Here is a 14,492-nt window from a genome sequence, read left to right on the forward strand (position 1 = left end):
TACTTTGAGCAATTAATTTAATCTGCATATATATTCAATAGTTTTTGCACCCTTTTTATTACCTTGTTTTGGTCGGTATGGTATTACTTGATAGTTTTTGATATAACTGTTTCATTAATGGACCTAAAATAACGTCCGTCTGTACGTTAAAAACAGCATTTATAAAATGCAAACGTTTGCAGTTTCTTAGCGGCTCAAGATATTTGTCAAATTGTTTATTTGTTCCAGATAACTAAAACAAAGGCAGCGGTGTTTCAACTTTTAATAATGACAAATCGCGGATGAAGCTTTTATACAACATGGATTGACAATTATTCCGTTTTATTTGTCTTAGCTATAGTAATTAAAGTATACTGACCACGTTCAATAATAAACCTACCTCTCTAAGGCACAGAAATATAATTTCATACAATGAGGTCATGTTGACCGTCCATACAATCATAATATGAAACAAACCTAGTTCAATAGGTTGATGATATTTTTACAATTTGCATCTTTTCTAATTGGGACCTTTGTGACCTGGAACATTTTCTTATTCTCAGAGGTCATTGAGTGCAGAATCGGGGTGAAAAGAAGTAGAACCCTTTTCAAAACTGTTTATTATTTATTTAAAAACTCTGTCTGCAGATGACACAATTTCGTGCAGTTTCCACTTTTAGTTTTCACCTTAATTTTATCTCATATTTTTCAAAAAAGCTTTTAAATTTTTTTCAAATTACTTCTAAAACGATAAACTCAACCAAAAATTGATTTTTTTAATGCTGTTTTAGTCTAGTGGAATGGAAATAAAAAGGTGTAAGTATAAGTTTGCAAACCCTTCTCCAACTTTTTTGTTAAAACTTTGGTTGGCCAGTTTTGTAAAAGTATATCAAAATGAAATTTCAAGTGGAGCTTCTTTTCCAAAAATGAAGTTTTGTTGCCAAAAAAAAATGCTATGCACAGAAACCGCCGCTAAAAACTGTCAGTGCTTACCAAAGCGTTTCAAAACTAGAATAATTCTTAAAAAAAAGAAATTTTAACAATTTTCTGAATAATACCGTTCTGTGTTGAAAAAAATTCCAATTGCTTCCAGACATAAAAAGTTGAAAACACCATATTTTAAAGGGTGTTCGCAAAATATATAGTCCAATTTGTTTATTGTTCACAAAAAGATTTTAACTGTTTCCGAAATAAAGAAAAACCAAAAAAACTTTACAATTTTTGAAAAATTACTCTGTATCAACAATTACTCTGTCATCCAGTTCTTTTCAGCCATGAAATAGTAACCACAAAATTATTACTATAGAAACAAAAAAACTGCGTTATAAAAATTGGTTATAAATATACCTGAGGTCAGAAAATCTTTACAAATAAATTTTGTAAAGCATATCTGGCATATTTGGAAATAAAGTCGCCGAGTTGATGAGAGCTAAGCTCGAAATTGAATTCCTTTAAAATTTGGAACAACCTTTTTGAAGTAAATTACCTCAAGAGTTCAAGACCGAGCTTCAAAACCCGGTGAGATTGTTCTTGATCACCCCCCCCCCCTCCAACGTCGTACCGCCGCTAGCCCTTTAAAAAAAAAGCAGTCGAGTACTGCAACAGAAATAGCCACAACGGGGAGGACACTTCAGAGAAAATTTTTGTCCTATGAATTTTTGTCCTAAAAATTCCTCGGCAAGTCATCAAAAAAAGCAGTGGTCGACAACAACACGATCAAAAGTCTAGCTATCGCAAAAAAGAACCTTCGTTTCGGGAAAGCACTTCGTTTTTTTTTACGATTTGCAATCCCCCGTATGATGTAAATACAGTTTCGAATATGGGAAAAATGAATTACAATCTAAGAAAAATTGTTGTGAACGATTGTGTTCGTCTGCAAATCCAGTCTCAAGATAATGCTAGCTCACGAGACATGATTGATGACTCTGACCACATCAGTGATGCAAATACTGGTTTGACGCAAAACTTTCAAGACTTGAGTGTAAAAGAGCAATTCCACACAACACCAGGAACCATACTTTTCATCCCCGACACTGTCAACAAACTCTATAAGGTGCAAGTGTTAGAAAACTCGGGGCATGAAACCAAAATTAGATATAGTGGTTGGGGCTCAGAGCACGACACGTGGTTTAATGCGAAATCAGTTTGGGCCTATTCGAAGCACAAACATAACTTGAAGAATCGCAAAAAAATAACAAAAGAAATTTCAGATAAAATTGACCTACTCCTCGCGTCGTGTGAGCAGAACCAGCTTGATGATAATTTCTTCGAAAACGTTGAACAAACAATACTGAACGAGAACAAAAAGTTGCCCTCTTTACAGACAATAGTTAGTTCACATGTTCCAACATGCCGTTTCGTTCCGGTCAAATTTAGAACTAAGTGGTCACAACTGCTAACCAGCATCCTGGATGATTGTGCCACAACACCAGATGACGAACTAAATTGGCAGAAATTGTTTTCTGTTTCGAAGTGTATCCTGCGTGCGAGCAACCGAGGAGGTAAAAAGCATAAACGAAATCAGGATCAGCGGCTCTCCGATCGCATCGATCGATGGAATGCAGGTGAATATGCAAACCTTTGGACAGAAGCTTTGGCAATGAAACAAGCGAGGAGAAAATCCACAAACGGAATAGAAGAATTAGCCAGTAGAGCTAAAAATCTATGTTTGCAAGGTCAATTTGGTCGCGCCGCAAAAATACTGTCATCTGAGGGACTTGCGCCTAATAACAGAGGTACTCTGAAAGCACTAGAAGAGCTACATCCCAAAGAAGTGCCTCCAACTTTGCCCCCACCAGACAATGTTGCATCAAGTGCTTATCAATTTAGTGATAACATAGTTTTTGAACAATTGAAAACTTTCAGCAAGTACACTGCAGCTGGTCCTTCCAAGATGTATCCAGAGCATCTATTGCACGCAGTAGAGTGTACTGCTCCCGACCACTCTGAATCCGCCCTTAAAGCAATAACAAGGTTTGTAAATACAGGAAGCAGGGATAATTTCCCTTCATTTGTTTCAAAAGCCGTCTGCAGCGCATCGCTCACCGCTCTATCCAAAAAGAAAGGAGGAATACGTCCAATAGCTGTCAGTGAAATCTTGAGGCGCCTGATTGCTAAATGTTTGGTGAAAGAAGCAAAATCAGAAGCAATTGAGTTGTTCGATTCCATTCAGCTAGGGGTTGGAGTCAGCGGAGGTGCGGAAGCAATTATCCACTCTGCAAAAATCACCTACGAAAAGATCCTCAACGCTGAATCTAATGAAGGAGTGCTTCAGATTGATTTCCGAAATGCCTTTAATTCGGTTAAGCGTTCACACTTATTGCAAGCAGCATGCGATTTCATACCAGGTATCGCAGCCTTCACATATTTTTGCTACTCTCAGCATGTGCCACTTCTGTACAATAACGCCAGTCTTCAAAGTGAATCGGGTGTTCAGCAAGGAGATCCCTTGGGTCCACTTCTCTTTTCGTTGACGTTATGGCCTGTTATAGAAAAAATAAGAGACGCGGTTCCAAATCTTACCCAGCACACTTGGTATTTGGACGATGGTTTTGTTGCAGGTTCAGAAGATCAAATCCGAACTACGCTCGATATCCTAGCTAATGAAGGTCCAAAAAGGGGTCTGTATTTGAGGAAAGACAAGTGCGAACTCTGGTCAATCGTAGATCTACCTTCAGTTGATCGAGAAGTTACAAGAAATATGGGCAATGGTTTTGAAGTACTGGGTGCCGCAGTCGGATCACCAGAATTTGTTTCTTCTTACCTGCAGAAACGTGTTCAGAAGGTTGTGTCGCTCTTGGATAATTTGAGTTATCTGGATGATCTTCAATGCGCTCTCGGCATACTTCGTTATTGCCTAGGGACACCAAAGTTAGTCTACTCTATACGCACTAACACGCCGACAAGACATCTGATCGATGTTTTAAAAGTTTTTGATTCCAGCCAACGGGATGCGTTAGATCAAATAATAGGTGCTGTCACCTCTGACAATGCGTGGTTGCAGTCAACTTTGCCAATAAACAGTTCAGGCCTCGGAGTGCGACAATCGCAAGAGCAGTACAGAGCCGCATATGTGGGCTCAGTGATAGCATCTGATGACTTGGTTCAGAAAATTACAAACCAGCGCGCGTCAGACAGTAGAGTTTTTAAGGAACTCTATGCAAGCCTTGAACCTTTCAACTTAAATTCCTACACACAGAAGAAAATTCAAGAAGCTGTAGATACGGAAAAGTTTTCAGAGCTGCTAAGAAATCAGTCGTCAAACAGGGAGAAGGCAAGACTGCAATCACTCTCGTTGCCTCATTCCGGCGCATGGCTTGCGGCACCTCCAGTTCCTGCCTTAGGTCTCCATATGTGTCCCAGTGAATTTCAAATTAGTGTCAAATACAGACTAGGTATTGCAGTTTATGAAGATGAAAGAAAATGCCCTTACTGCAGGTCTGGGACCCTTGACATTTTTGGTGACCACGCCGTCATCTGTCCCGGAAGAGGGGATGCAATTTCTCGGCATGACAGGATTCGTGACCGTTTTGCATCAGCTTGCTCAGCAGCTAATTTGTCCCCAGTCATAGAAAAACGGAACCTTATTGCAGGAAACGGTTCTCGCCCTGGCGACATATTTCTGCCTTCATGGAAATCAGGTCGTCCAGCTGCTCTAGACGTCACCGTAACTTCTCCACTGCAACCAAACATTATAAATCATGCGGCAGAGAAGTCTGGTTACGCGATTGAAGCAGCCGAAGACCGAAAGTATGCACAACACGAAAATGATTGCTCTGAGCAAGGAATTTTGTTTGTTCCCCTTGCTGTTGAGTCATTGGGTGGTCTGTCAGTCACTCTCAAGAAAGCGTTAAAGCGCATAGCCCTGTTAGCTGACAGCAGGAATTATCAGTCGCAAGGACATGCTATCGCTTTTGATAGATTGGCTCAGTCGGTTTCCGTTGTGATTGTACGAGGATCGGCTATAATGTTGCTTGCACGAGTCCCGTAACCCCAATTTTTGCAACATTTTTGGACAAATTCTATTTCCGCAAATATTGTGAACTCCAAGAAGAAAGGAGTCTTTTGAGAAGCGTCACCCAATGAGAGGGGACCTTCGTTTTTGTAAATATTGTCTAACCCAATGAGCGGGGAGAACATAAATAATTTTCAAGAGTTCATAGAAGATTGAAACGAGAAGAGTTCTGAAACTTAAGGAGAACAGGACTGATTTTATAGAGTGCGATTGAGAAGAGTGAAGAATTCTTCAACAAAAAAACACACTTATTTGAACCTTTAATGAGCAAAAACTTTTAATTCCGAATCAAAGTTTGATAACAAAGATTTGTATTAATTCATTAATTGACCCAATAACAAAATATTGATTGTTTAATTTTGAGAAGAATTATCACCATTTGAGTTTTGCTTTTTCAAAAATAGATTGAAATTGTTATTTAGCAGAAGTTGTTTTTTTGTCAAGTCATAATTACAATCGAAATGTTCAACCAAGTATTACAATTTACTGCCGACAGCAAAATTTTTATCCTTTTCTGTTGCATTTCTACAGCCGAATAGGCATTTTTCTTATCGTAATGGCCTACTATTTCTGCTTGCAGGTAAAATTCTAGGCGTTTGTGCTCAAAAATCTGGTAAAATTATATTTGATATTACTATGAGTTTTACCTGCAAAAATAAATTTCCAGTTAAATCTACATGCAATTTTCGTATCCAAATCACAGGTACAAAAACCTAAAAAAAATTTTACGGGTAAGATTTTAGGATGGCATTTCTGCAAATTCGAACTAATTTTAAATTAAATTTTACCTAGAATTTGCAGATAATGTATTTTGTTTATCTAGTTGAGTTGCTTTGGAGATCAATTTACTTCCAACCTTCAGCTAACTGTTCAACTATTGGTCATCATCTTTTGTGGGGTGAAAACCTCAAAAAGATTTAAAATTTTGGTGAAGTTCTTAATTGTTTTTCTTAATTTCTCGGCAAGGTTGTTAACCAATTTATGAACTGGGTAACAGAGATTCGATTGCCTGATAATTATCAGCCTATTTTGTTTCCGGTTATTTCTTGGAACCTAATTTTCTCAACAACAAAAAAATTAACAGGGACAATCTTTTCAACGACTCGTTCTATGGTTTGTTTTGGTGCAAGATTTTCACAGTTACGTTTGTATAAAAATCAAACGCAATAAAACAGACAACACTAGAAGAAGGAACCCGAGTTAAATTCATTGCACGGTTGATCAGTGTAGTTCTTTTCTTAGTTATTCTCTTTAAATCAAGTTTGTTTTTACTTTGAGCAATTAATTTAATCTGCATATATTTTCATTAGTTTTTGGACCCTTTTTATTCTCATGTTTTGGTCGGTATGGTATTATTTGATAGTTTTTGATATAATTGTTTCATTAATTATTTATAATTTATTAAAAATAACGTCCGTCTGTACGTTAAAAACAGCATTTATAAAATGCAAACGTTTGCAGTTTCTTAGCGGCTCAAGACATTTGTCAAATTGTTTATTTGTTCCAAATAACTAAAACAAAAGCAACGAAGTTTCAACTTTTAATAATGACAAATCGCGGACGAAGATTTCAAATAACATGGGTTAACATTCCTTCCTTTTTATTTGTCTTAGTTATAGTAAATTAAGTACACTGACCACGTTCCTTAATTAACCCACCTCGCTAAAGCACAGAAATATAATTTCATACGATGAGGTCATGTTGACAATCCAAGCAATCATAATATGAAACAAACATAGTTCAATATGTTGATGATATTTTTACAATTTGCATCTTTTCTAATTGGGACCTTTGTGACCTTGAACATATTCTTCTTCTCAGAGGTCATTGAGGGTAGACTGCACATAGGGAAGTGTCCCGAGGGTGTGAGGTGGGTGTCGAATGTGACTCTGTCTGAGCTGAGTGGGATCTGGTTTGAGATAGAGAAGTATGACATCATAATGGAGAGATCATTCGACAGGTGTAACACTCTCGAACTCATTCCTCGTCAAGACACATCAGGTAGTTTGTTGTTTGTTGTTTGTTGTTTGCAAATGTCAGTCTGGAAAGGTTATATCTTTTTCCAATGACCGGGAGCGTCGTCGAAATTTGGAGGAAAGAGTAGCTAAATTTCGGAATTCTTGCAATTTCATCTTTTTTCTAGTTCTCCAGGCCTCGATGTGTAGGATCTTTAGATGGCCGAGTGTCACAATTAAATCAAACTTATAAATTTGTATGTCTGCGAAAATAAGGTTTATGGACCTATTTTTGCACTGGTAATCATCTGAAAAATTTAAATGTATAGATAATTCTTTTTTTGATGAATATATCCAAAAGTTTATATATTTAGGCGCCCATTCATATGACTTAAATCCCCTATGAATCATCATAGCTTTCGCGAACATCGAAAAGAAATAGGAAACAACCAGATAGATTTGGTGAATCTATCCTCACAAACTTACTTTAAAGGCAAGATATGATGTGACGGTTTTGAATGAACAGCAATAAAATTAGACGTTTTCTTTGTTAAAGTTTCAGAAAACAAAAGAATGCCTTAACTGACGAACTCTATTGATGTGTCGATGAATATTGGCCTCCGATTTAGACTAGATTCAAAATCTCATTTGTTCTCGGATCTATCCTCATCTTGTTGACATATCAATCAGATGTCATGAGTTAAAATATCCCGCTTATAGAAATCAAACTCAAATATACAATGACCTACAAATGAAAAACTCAGTTGTACAAGGGTCATATATGATTCTCATGAAAATAACCAAATTACATAGTCACGTTAAGGATTCAGAATTAAAATATCTTTGAATATCATTCATGTAAAATATCTTAAGGTAACCTAAATATTCTCTCTATTTTAGCATAATTAAGTTCCATAAATACTATTTTTGTATATTTTCAGTTCCATTTTTGATTTCATTTCTAATTTATTGAAATGTTTTGACCCGTGTTACCGACCATGTTTAGACCCACGTGTTATTATCTACAAGCTTTTCAACCAAATTTTCTCGACATTTCAATTGTTTTGTTTCAACCGGACTGTTACCTTGGTTTCAGCAATTTCTTTAATCTAGTTTCATATTGATTTTAAGAATTTGTATCTTCGACAACTCGTACATCGCAAAACTCAATATTTGTGTTTTCTTCAAATATGATATTACCATACAATAAGTAATAAAAAGGTCCAAAAGATGCACCTGGTCTTAGTAACAGCTTGTTTGACCATGATATGCTGCAAGTTTGGTACATTCACAGTTCTCAAGAAATTTTTTTGTTTATTTAGAAAATCACCCAACAGAAAACAGTAACAGTCGCCTTAAAAAAGCATAATCAAAAATAAAATTCCTTGCATTTGAAGAAATCAAAAATCCAGCAAGTAAGTGTTCTACGTTTTTAAAAGGTTCAACAAAATGTAAAGAAATGGAGGTTTCAAAGTATTGGTGCTGATTTTCTGAATGTGCGCAATTTCATCGAATCTTTTAATGTTTTGTAGACTTGTAGTCATTTGTAGTCATTTATAGTCATTTATTGCATTCAATCAATGAACAATTGAGGAACAGATAAAACAAACACCTTTTGCTATTTGTTAACTAGTATAATTTTAGCAAAAAATCCTTTTGAAAAAGGTCAATTCCGCGTCAAATCGTCTGGATTTTCAAGTTTTGATAGATATCATTGTTAAAAAATATTGTTGAACCTCCCAGGAAATATAAATTTTCAGACAGAACTTCTGTTGTTAAGAGAAGACAGGATATTTCACTATGAGATCGAAGCAAATCAACAAAACGAGCATAGTAGATAAAAAAATTCCAGTTAAAATTCTGCAGTAGAAGACTTATTGACAAAGCTTTTCGGCTACTTAAGGCTTGCTCTTACTTTTATGATGTAATTATTATTATAATTAATCATTATAATTATCTTAATTAGGTTCTTCTGGTTTTTGAACGTATGCATAAAATTGGCTTAATTGAAAAACAATAATCACAACAAAGATTTTCCCATGAAAATTTAAGTCTTTTCCGTTTGTGTCCCCAGTTCGTAATGCACCCCCAGTTAGAGAGCGCGTGCCACTACATAGTAAATTATTATGAAAAAATATGGTACACGCGTATAGGGTGTGCAAATAATATGCACCCACCAACCTGGTGGGGGAGGGGGGAAGGGGGAAAAAGATCCGAATACTTATTTCTATCAAGAGCACGCTTATTGAGAACTCAAAATTTGCTCCACATTTTGCATATAATTTGTCATAAAAACGTTGATAATAGTGTTCTATATTAACCAATTGAACACAACTTTTGAAAATTTTAACATTCTTGAACAGATAACAGATTTGAGCAATAGTATCCATTTTTCTTGATCTAAAATTAGTTACTAAGTACTACACAAGTACACAAGCAAACCATTCAACTAATTTGTTCTAAGTATAGTTCAATAAGCATTATTTTGATCATTTCGAGTCTAGCGGTTAACGTGTTAACTGCCCAGTATCATGAAAAATATTTTGCTCTAACCACATGATTTCGTCTAAAATATAATAATTATAAACAGAAAATATTTCAAAATCTTTAAAGAATTTTACAGGTATTGGGGGATGTTGGAGTTTTTTGACAGCCCTAATTAAACTGTGCGCTTCACTTAACTGTCAATTAATTTAATCTTTATAAAATTTTCCGCCCAATGAGACACAAATCGCCAAAGGGCGTTGACAACAATGAATTTAAATGCACTGTTTATTTTCGATTGCCAGAGGACATAGATATGTTGCAAAAACCTGCAAAAAGACTATTTATAGACTCTGAAACGTATTTTTGTGTATCTAGTTAATTAGATTTCATACAAAATCAGGTTTTTAGAGCAGTTTCAGAAAAATATAGAGTTTTATTTGATTGCTTTGAATAAACATTTTCTGCTGTGAAGTTCGCCTTGCACGGCATATCAATACACAGTTGTGAAAAACATGATCTAATGACAATACATTTATTTCAGGAAATTTGAAATTTTAATTTTGGGACAGATTGTTGTCATGAAAAAATCGGTTTTATTTATTTTTGTTTGTCAGCTTTTGTCCATATTGCACGTATGTTTGATGTGACTGTGATATCAGTCGCGATAAGTTAAATCGGTAGTAAAACGGTAATAGTAAAATTTTAATATTTTTTCAACCCTTTTCCGTTTGTGCCCCCCCCCCTCAGTACGTTATGCTCTGCGCTCTGCCAGTTGCAGAGTACCCGTCATTACATAGTAAATCTCAATGTAAAAATATTGCGCATGCGTCTGGGGGGGGGGGGGGGGTGAAAATAGCATGCACCCACTAAGCTGGGAGGCACAAAGGGAAAAGATCCGACTTTGCTTCTTTTGAAGAGGCACTGGAACTTTTCTTCAGTCACTTTGAAATTAGCTAACATGATATCTGAACCGACCTGTGACCACATTTTTTAACCTCTGTAACTGTGTCAAGTAATCTGTTAAATCTTTATGTTTGTAAAACTGATAAAGTTTCACTTAATTGACATTTGGAATATTGCCGGATACAACATAAGGTAGTGTTCCAGACATGTCTGTTTCCAGACCTGGAAAACAAACAAACGTGAAAAGTTGTTGTAGTGTGACTCTTAGTGTGATAAAATTGGTGTGACTCGGTTCTTTTCCGCTAACCCCCCCCCCCCCCCCTCATTGTCCTATATAGCCGAAATTTAGGCACGACCCACCACCTACCCCTCCTCACCCCCCCCCCCCCAAAAAAAAAAAGACTCACTTCTGAAAAGGTTATTTATTTTCATAACTACGAGCCGGGTATAACATCAACAACCAGATTTGCAACCATTTTAAACAAAATAAAAGCAGTAGACCCTATTACAAACTCCGAAAAGATGCAATAAGTACAAATTTTGCTGGAAAAAATCCGGGCAAATCACAGGCAAATGACACCAAAATACTTGCTCATGAATCAAACTAAAGGGAAATTCTCACAAATAATTGAATGAAAGAACAGATCTATTCTGTACCTCATCGCCGTGTTAACCCCTGTTTATAAACCATGCAATATACACCTCGGGGGGGGGGGGGATTTTTTATTCCTCGACATTTCCAATTATACTACAGCATGGAATTGACCGAGTGCGCAAGTTAAACTCCAGAAAAGAAATTTAGTTGTATAAAATATCTCAAAGCATTAAAAGCGAGCTGACCCAAATTTACTCAATCTTTGTCCAAATATGAACGTTGGGTACAGCTTTTGGTGAAATTGGTTAAGTTTTCTCTTTGTAACTTGTGGTACAATAGTACATTTTTAGTTTGAGTTCATTAATTTGGTGTAACCAATTTAGTTCAATTTCTGTTTAACTTAATTTAGTTCAATTTCCCTATTTTAATTTGTTCATTTATTCAGTTTAATTTTGAAGATCAAATCCTATGATTTCATACTTGTTAATTTGTTTATATCCTATGCATGATCTTTTGTCTGTTCACCTTGTCTCGTGATTGTAAGTTGCCGCAATTTAGTAAAGTTATCTTGTGAACAAATTGTGAAGCAGTTTTGTTAATCTTGCCTAATTTCATTCTTCTCAATTTCGTAATTCAAAATAGTTGACTCTCTCTCTTAACTAGATTTCAATTCGCCAAAGTCTAAATTCAGACGCATCTAAAATTTGGTATCTTTCGCTAAGCGAAATACCCGATAACTAGTCGAACGTGATTTCGCTCCGCCAAATCAGCCTAAACTTTGTAACTCAAATAGTCAATATTTGAATAACAAAATAAAGCCTGAATTCGCTCCGCCAATTCACTCTTAAATTGGCCGAAGTAAAGAACGCTAATTGGCGCTACGAAACAATTCAAATCTACAGATTGCAAATCTGTATGACATGGCGCAGTCAGCTCGAGAATCGAGAAAAACACCGCTGTCGATAGAGCCATTTTGGGAACGACCAACCTCAGACCCACCAATCAGATGGGAGAAATGGAGAATTCAATTAAAACTAGCGATTCTCGCTCGCGAGAACATAACTATAGACACATTGCTTCAACCCAAACCATCGACAGTTCGCCTGCCAGTGGAACCGAAGTACGAAATGCCGATTGACGACACAACCGAGGAAGCAGAAAGAGAACGTAGAGTAAGAAACAACCAGCTGAAGCTACAATGGGAACTAAAGTGTAAAAAAATAACCAAAGCGGGAATACTATGTGGGGAGCGTCCTTGGAATTTGTGTGATCAGAAATGCGTGTCTCTGTTGTACCTAAGTATTGGTACTGAAGGAAGACGACTATTAAAACAAAAATTCCCGCACGACAACATTTACGATTTGACTACCCTAAAACTCTGGGAAATGATGGAGATTGCCTTTATCCGCCCAAGAAACATCACATTCGATCGATTTGTGTTCTTCTCTCGGAAGCAAAAGAAGGGCGAAACCGTAGAGCAATTCTACAGCATCTTAAAAGAACTGGCTGAAAATTGTGACTTTGAAAACCGTGAAGATGCCATCATCAGGGACATTTTCATCACTAACATGCTAGACGATGACATTCAGCGGGAGCTTCTAAGGGACACAGTTGAACCAGAGAGGGCACTCAGCATTGCAGTAAACATGGAAATGGGTAATCAGAATAAGCAAAGAATTTCATCTAATAACGGAGCAACTGGCAGTACGGTAAACACAGTACCCCAATTCAATCGATTTCGCGGCGCGGGAGTACGAGGACCTCAATCAAGCAGAACAGTCACAAACCGTGCATCCATTGGACAATGCCGTGGTTGTGGTCAAGTCTGGACACCTACACATCGTCAGGTTTGCCCCGCAATGGGTAAGAAATGTAATCACTGTGGTTTGCAAAACCATTTCGCTAAAGTTTGTCGTCGAAGACCTAATTCTACAAGAAACACTCAACAAACTAATCGCATTAACAATATAGATACGGCAGAAACATCTAATCAAAATTCTAGCCAGGAAAGTCTAAACGTCAATTATATCAATTATAATGCGCAAATCAATTCAGACTATGATTCTTCGGATGATAATTACGTTGCCACTGTTGAAAATACGAGTTCCCTAAATTTGACACTGAAAAATTTAACATTAACAATTGGAAACACAAACTGTGATTTACTTCTAAACTCTGGTAGTGGTTGTACCATTATTAATATGTCACTCGCAAGAGAAATAATGTTCAATTGTGCTCAATCACAATGGTCGGAGAAAAGACCATTGGAATTGAAGTCATTTTCGAATGATATCGTCCAACCTCTTGGCACTTTGAAAACGCCGGTAAAATGCAATGATTGGAGTATACAGAAGGCAAAAATAACAGTTGTATCCGATGGATTTAGACCAATATTAGGACGGGACCTTTTTGACCAGTTAGGTATTACAATTTCTCAGAAGCCTTGCCCGCAATCTGAAGTTAATAATACAGATCCACCTTGTGCAATCAAGAAATCAATGGCAAAGGAATTTCCTGATTTGTTCTCCCGAATTGGGAAATCAAAAAACCACACGTTCAATTCAAAATTTCACAAAAATTGTCGAGTAATACATCAAAAAGGACGAAAAGTACCCATTCACCTCCAACCGAAAGTGAAAATTGAATTAGAAAAACTGTTAAACGAAGGACATATCGAAAAGTTAAACAACTGTTGTGATCAATTTTTCATATCTCCGATTGTCCTTACGGTAAAAAAGGACAAATCAATCAAAATAGCACTTGATTCAATAATCCTAAACAAAGCTATTCATAAAAACAAGTATCAAATGCCTAATATAGATTCGCTAATTCAAACGATTTCACAAACACTGTCAACGGCGCCGCAGGAGACCGCTTATTCCACAACTCTTGATTTGCAATACGCTTATAGTCAATTAAAGCTACACAGTGATACGGCCCGCCATTGTAACTTCAACATAGTCAGTGGTGATATGACTGGCACATATCGATTTAAAACTGGATTTTACGGGCTGACGGACATGCCGGCGGAGTTCCAAAAAGCTATTGATTGTACTCTTGCCGGTTTAGAAAATACTTTCTGTTTCCTAGATGACATTTTGATCGTTAGTAGAGGTGGAATCGAAAAACATCTCCACTTAGTACGAAAAAGTTTAATAAAACTGGATCAGGAAAACTTACGCATAAATCTGGCAAAATGTCATTTCGCAAAAGAGACGATTGAATGGCTTGGTCATAATATTACACAATCTGGTGTAACCCCACTTTCAAGTAAAACAGATGCAATCGGAAAATTATCGGCACCTACTAATCTTAAAAAACTTCGCTCTTTTATGGGATCTGTACACCATCTTGGAAAATTTATTCCGAATTTGTCACAATTATGTTACCACCTCCGACCATTGCTTAAGAAAAATTCGAAATTTCTCTGGACGGAAGAGCACGATAAACAGTTTTCTTTAATAAAAGAACAAATTACGGAAACCACTGAAAATAAACATTTCAACCCGGATTTAGAAACGCGAATTAAATGTGACGCCTCGCGTAAAGGATTGGGATG

At 36.6% G+C, this 14,492-nt stretch overlaps 1 protein-coding gene across 2 annotated transcripts in view; it reads left to right on the forward strand.

Annotated features, from left to right (window-relative positions):
• Positions 1–14,492, forward strand: part of LOC142335091 (outer membrane lipoprotein Blc-like) — a 35,697-nt gene that overhangs the window by 3,273 nt on the left and 17,932 nt on the right. Inside the window, exon 2 of one of the 2 annotated variants that reach the window (XM_075383435.1) lies at positions 6,815–6,994. In XM_075383435.1, coding sequence (XP_075239550.1) covers positions 6,934–6,994 — 61 coding nt within the window. In that variant the 5' untranslated portion in view covers positions 6,815–6,933. Of the gene's footprint in view, positions 1–6,626; positions 6,995–14,492 lie in introns of those variants that run through there. The other variant, XM_075383434.1, reaches the window with a different exon arrangement.

The sequence above is a fragment of the Convolutriloba macropyga genome, chromosome 2, assembly GCF_964194025.1.
Source record: "Convolutriloba macropyga chromosome 2, txConMacr16.3, whole genome shotgun sequence".
Lineage (NCBI taxonomy): Eukaryota > Metazoa > Xenacoelomorpha > Acoela > Convolutidae > Convolutriloba > Convolutriloba macropyga.